This window comes from Antrostomus carolinensis, unplaced genomic scaffold (assembly GCF_000700745.2).
Source record: "Antrostomus carolinensis isolate BGI_N321 unplaced genomic scaffold, ASM70074v2 scaffold47552, whole genome shotgun sequence".
Lineage (NCBI taxonomy): Eukaryota > Metazoa > Chordata > Aves > Caprimulgiformes > Caprimulgidae > Antrostomus > Antrostomus carolinensis.
In genome coordinates this window covers 11,584-17,466 of record NW_010299752.1, presented here as the reverse complement: position 1 = coordinate 17,466, position 5,883 = coordinate 11,584, and the positions used below count along the sequence as shown (strand labels likewise).

At 39.0% G+C, this 5,883-nt stretch overlaps 1 protein-coding gene across 1 annotated transcript in view; it reads right to left on the bottom strand.

Moving 5' to 3' along the window:
- Positions 1-268: 268 nt before the first annotated feature.
- QTGAL (queuosine-tRNA galactosyltransferase) overlaps positions 269-5,883 on the bottom strand; it is a gene marked incomplete at its 5' end in the record, with an annotated part of 16,854 nt that continues 11,239 nt past the window's right edge. Inside the window, 2 exons of the mRNA XM_010162884.1 lie at positions 269-349; positions 5,341-5,415. Coding sequence (XP_010161186.1) covers positions 269-349; positions 5,341-5,415 — 156 coding nt within the window. The remainder of the gene's footprint in view (positions 350-5,340; positions 5,416-5,883) is intronic.

The window sequence follows — 5,883 nt, the reverse complement described above, 5'->3', positions numbered from 1 at the left end:
GAGCTAAAACCGAGCTGTTCTCTGTGAAGTACTTGTTACAAACTGCAGTGATCTTCTACTGCAAGTGTTCATTTCACTCTAAAAGTCTTTTTCCTTTTCACCTGTGGTGCAACTAGGACTGCCCTGAGAAAGGGGTTACTCAGCACAAAGATTAATTTAATGAAGCACAAATTACTAAAAAATTCTAAAATTCTGAACACTTAGGTCTTCCTATACATGGATACACAGAGTATAACAGAGCTTCAATGTCACTGCCTTACCTTGGGTTTTAGTTAAAGTGATAATAATCCATCCCTTCCTTCAAGTTCAGCATGTTCAGGTTTGTTTCAAACGCTCCACCTGTCAAATCCTGTGCAGGAAGAAAAAGGGAATTAGATCAACCAGACAAACTCATTTCAGGCTGTAACAGGTTTTGGTACTTTGGTTCTTTACACCACAGAAGGAAGCCCTATTTGCAGAACTAAACATAAATAAACCAAAGCTCAGCAATGTTTCCATTCAGATATTAAGTGTATGTTGAAAACTTTGTGTTCAAAGGAATGGGGTGGAGGGGGAGCAGGTATCACAGAACACATGGTGCTCTGAGGACACAAGGGCTCTAGCAAGCCCAGCTCTGCAGACAGCTACCTGCACGTTTTGTTTGCTAATGCAGCATTTTCAGAGAAAGGACCAAGGGAATGAGTCTGACAAAAGAGTGATTTTTTTTTTTGTAGATTTTGAATAAAGATGAGCTTTGTCTGATGAAACAAACCTTTCATCAAACAGCTGAAATATTTTGCATAGTTAAAGGTGTTTCCTTTTGAGCCGTAGTTACGTTATCTGAACAGGAACCTGGTAGGTTTGCTTCATGAGCAATCGTGCAAGGCAGTGATGTCATTAAGGAAACTTGCCAACTTCAGCATTTCTGCTTTGGTCTTCCTGGAGTCCTTAATTCTACTGATCTTCAGGAATGTAATAAAAAAACGAATTAAAGCTCACAATAGGAGGTAGGTAAAGAAAGAGCTGGGGTTCTTTTGGTTGGCCCTGAGCAGCAATATTGAAGTTTTAACAATAGACAACAGTACTGCAAGTGTTTAGGACAGGAAGTTACAAAAACAGAGTCCAACTAGAACTGCAGAATTAAAGGAGGTGGAATGCTAGACTTTGGGCTAGAATAATTGGATTAAAACAATTGCTCTGGGATCTTTAATGAACCTGAGTTCAGAAATTAAGCTTTCTGTCTCATATGGAAGACTGTACATCCAGCTTCCCACCTCACCTTGGTCCCATCAGCTGAACTGCTTATAAACATGGTCATCATCTTTGGGGGTTGCTTGGAAGCCTTCCATGAAGGAACACTGTAATCTCAATCAACAGGGAGTCTTAATTACAAAACAAGTTGACCTGTCTCCTCCAAACCTCTGCATTGTTTCAGCTGCCTGAATTTATCTAGGAAAGGAAACACTGCGTGTGTACATTTCAGACCTCTCACCCAAACCTGCACGCTGTGCCTCAAGATCACAGATCAACTCCCCTTTCTCCTGTGCAATTCTCAGCTACCTGCTGCGTTTTTCTGTTTTCACTAGCAATGTCAAAAAATACAAAGATCAGATAATCTGATCCAGAACTTCAACAAAAACCATAACCACCAGTCATAAAACTCATAATTGAGCTCTGATGTTTACTAACCATAAAAAGAAAATGAATAGCTAATAATTTGCTCTAAAGAAGCTTTAAAAAAAAAAAAAAAGAGCCCAGATGCTAAATTAAGCACGAGACTGTGGTGACAGAACAAGGCAGGGTTTTACAGTAACATCTAACTGTAAACTTACTGAAAACTTTATACAATCAAATTAGTTTACTGAAAAGGAAAAATAAAAATCCCCTTCATGTCAAGCACTTGCAATCCGTGCCAAAACAGGGCACAGTACACAATTTCTAAGCATTTTGCTTTTACCTCAAAGTGAGAGAAAATAGTGCAAACCCTTAGCTGAAGTGGTGCTGCAGGCTGCTACACAATTTTGAAGAGCTAAAGCCACAATTTTATTCTCTTCTGCGAAAACTTACTCATGTAGAGAGCAGAATTTCAGCTACAGCCCTGTGAAGCCACTTTAAAATGCAAACTGAGCAAAGATCACATAGGATGACTGCTTTTTCATAATGGTTTTATATGGTAACGAAGGAATGCCAGTGCTAGGAAGGGAGGAACTGCCTGAAAAAATAAATAAGCAAACACTGCTCCAAGTACATGGCCAGCAGAGTCGGTTCTTGCAAACCACCCACTTAATAAACACATCTAATCTTCAAAATTACCCTCTCAGAGCTGTATATAAACATGCAGGTTTTGTCTGTATCAAACCTATAAATAATCCCCTACCACAAACAGCAAAATAAAAGACAGCAAGGCCTCAGGACACTTTCTTCTTCAGAAGGATGGTGATGAACTTACCTTGGTAAATAACAAAGCTAAATTTGGAAAGTCTGGGATGTTTAGGAATTTGTTAAAGACTTCTGTTTACAAAATTAGCTAAGAGGATCTGGAGCTAATTCTTCCGTACATAAACTTCCAACAGTTCCATGCAACACAGAGCTAAGGTTGTAGTTGTTGCATTGACAGCTGCCTACACAGGAAACGGCCACACGTTCACTGGGGTTTTTATTCTTTGCTTGCTGCATGACCTGAACCACAGAGCTGGGTAAAGCTGCTTGCCCCAAATAGCTTAAAAACACAGGTCATGTATAACCTCTGAAACACAGGAGCTGTTTTTCCCCTCACAGTATGCACCCCTTTTGCAGAGGAAGTTTGTGTCTCAAATGTATTTCACATCAGCCTGGGACTTTATCTTGAAACAGCAACATTTTTTGCACAGGTGAATAGCATCAGAGAGGCAGCAATAGCTATAGCAAAAGAGACAAATGTTTTCCATTTGATGCAGTCTCATGTGCTTATCCCCCATCCCACTTTTTTCCTGTGCTCCCACTTTCAAAAGGCATGTTGGAAGAAGAAATGTAGAAAATGATTAAAGTAAAGCAAGTGGGAAGTTTTGGTTTTAGCTGGTCCTTCAGATGTGGCCTGCACAGAAAGCAAGGCAAACTCAGCCTGTAAATACAGCAAAGGCTCATGCTCAGCACTGTACTTGGCCTGCACAATAACAACACAGATGAATGAAAAAGTTCAATACTCTGCTCTTCTCAACCCATTTAGAAACCATTTCCTTTAGTGGTCAGGTCTAGAAGCTTGTAAGCTGCTGCAGACAGGACACCTGAATATTTTAAACCACATTTATCAGCTTGGTTTGTTTTGGTAGAAGCCTTCTTTCCATGACAAAAATACTACTAAAACCTGGCCATTTCAATCCACCCACAACTTTGCTAGTAAGAGTGGGATTTCACAGATTCTGAGAGCTTCCATGAAGACTCCTAACTAATAAAATACAGCAAGTATGACAATGGCTGAAAGAGGTTGCTAAAAACTATCCTCAAGATCAGCTCTGAAACTCAGTGGTCAAGAAAAGCAGGCTTTGTTCTGGAGTGGGACTCCGAGCTCTGCTGCTTGCTTCCAGAGACCCTCCGATTCCTTTTCTCTCTGCTGGGTTGTGTCAAATGCAACCTGTATCCTCCTACACTTTGGTACAGATATATTTATGGTTTTTACTTATTTCTTATGTTGCCTGTGGTTTCGCAGGTGATAACAGGGTATTAGGCACCACTAACAGGAAAATTTGGTTTCGGTTCTTTATTATAAATTTGATTTTCTAATAACCTGATTCTCTTTATAATATTAAAACAATAATACAGTATAATGACATAGGTGTACTGCAAGGTTCATATTATTAACAGGTATCAGTATGTTAAAATCTGTAGAAAGGTCAGCTCCATTATGGACTTTCACTATGTTGTTATACAAGTTTATTATCACCATTGTTCTTGTCTGTTTGGCCACAGTTTTGTTTCCCCGGTAGATACGTAATGCTGCTGGAACTCCATGAGCATTGATCTTTATTTCCCTCTGCACTAGGCTGTGTTTGCCATCAGCTCTTATAACACCAGCTTTCACAGCAGCCAACTGTGGAATTCAGTCCTGAAGTGAGAGGGGTAAGGAGAGCACTTGCCTGCAGTTTCCAGAAATTTAGCTCCATACAAATGGCTCTTGACTTTCTTAAATTATCTTTAAAAGTAAGCTCCTTCAAAGACAGATTTTAGAAGCAATTTTACAAACTCTGAAACTGTTTCAAGAGGGTCAAATTGTATTTCCAAAGAAAATACTGCATATTACTTAAACAATACTATGGCCTATAGTGTTCTGTGATCAGCAAGTAGAACATGCTCAATGGTCACGAGTGGAAGAGTATACTGAAATCAGAACTGAAGCCATTGACCAGAGTTTTCAGGCAAGATGTTGTATAATAGTCTCATTGTAAGGGCTTCACAAATTAACTGTACTTTATAGCAGGTTGCACAGATGTTTTGTCTAGGGACTTCCACCCACTATAATATGTCGTATGAAAAATTAAATTAGTTGTAATATTATTAGCTTATCCAAGAGTTTATCAACCAACAGCACATGATAATGCCCTAAGGTACCTTCAGTCTGGCTTTACAACTCATAGTTATGATTTCAGAGTTGATCATGAAGCTGGGAGTGCTAAGTTAAAAGCAGACTGTACCAGAGGAGATGAGATTCAGCCAATCAGTCGTTGAACTGATCTAGGACAGCGTTAGAATGTCAGTGTTTAAATGCAGCTACAGTTTTAGTTACTGTTAGAGACTTTTTTTTTAACTAGTGTTTGCAACTCGAATGTATTTGCTATTTTGCCTTAAAACTTTTGTGTTAGCCCATGCACTGTGCTTTCCTATTTTAAACATAACAGCCAAATAACTGCTGGTTATCATCTTCTAGTTATGTTATGAGCTCAATTAAACCAGTTGAAATAAGAAAGCTACCACAGTCAGGTACAGAGGAGGCTTCAGAATTGGCAGTGCCAAACAAAACGGCTTTTAAGGTCTGATTTAAAAAACAAACCCTTTGTGATGCATAGGGCTGCAAAATATTAAGAATAAATGAGGCCAGTTGGCTGACTGTATATCCTCATTTGTGGATATAATGTTGTTGGGCAAGGAAGGAAAACACATCCAAGCTCCTTTACAGAAGCTGTACCTTTTATTATTCTTAATACTACTTTACTTAATACTGCTGATTTAAATCCCTGAAATACTCTGCACAATCAATTTGATAAAAAAGGCCATTCAATTGCATAGTAAAAGCTATGGGAAAAGGTACTTACAGTAAGTAAAAATTCATTAGCATAAGGAGCAAATACTGATTTTGCACATAAAGGTAAGGCTGAAGGTGGTACTCACCAGCTTCACACAGATAATGAAAGGTGGAGTTGCATCTCTGAAGTGACATATAGGAATTTTTGGTTTTGGTCTCTCCTGCAGGAAAAAGCAGTAGACATCAGTAAAGAGGCACACAGGTTACTTATTAGCTTAGCTTTAGGAGCTACTAACCACTAAAAGGGGAAAAAATTATTTTGAGACCTCCTGCTAAATAGGTCCAGCTGGTCACATGCTTCCACTCATTATTTTGTCAGTCGTTTCAGGTACCCCTTATTTTCTTACCACAATCTTTCAGTTCAATTGTGTTTCTTTGACCAAAGTTACACATTACACCACATCTGAATTAAGAGCTTTCTGCTGTTGGAAGGTCTTACTCCTCTCCTCCACCATTTCTTCCTTACCTCCAAGCTCTACTTTTAGCTCTACTTTCCCAAACAATTGCCCCTTTGATCTGATTTCAAGGTACACTGCTTTAATAAAAAATAGGTTCTTTCTTTTTTTGGCAGGTTAATTTTCTGCCACTTTAGTGAGCTGCATCAGCTTACTGTGCCATCAGAGAAGCAT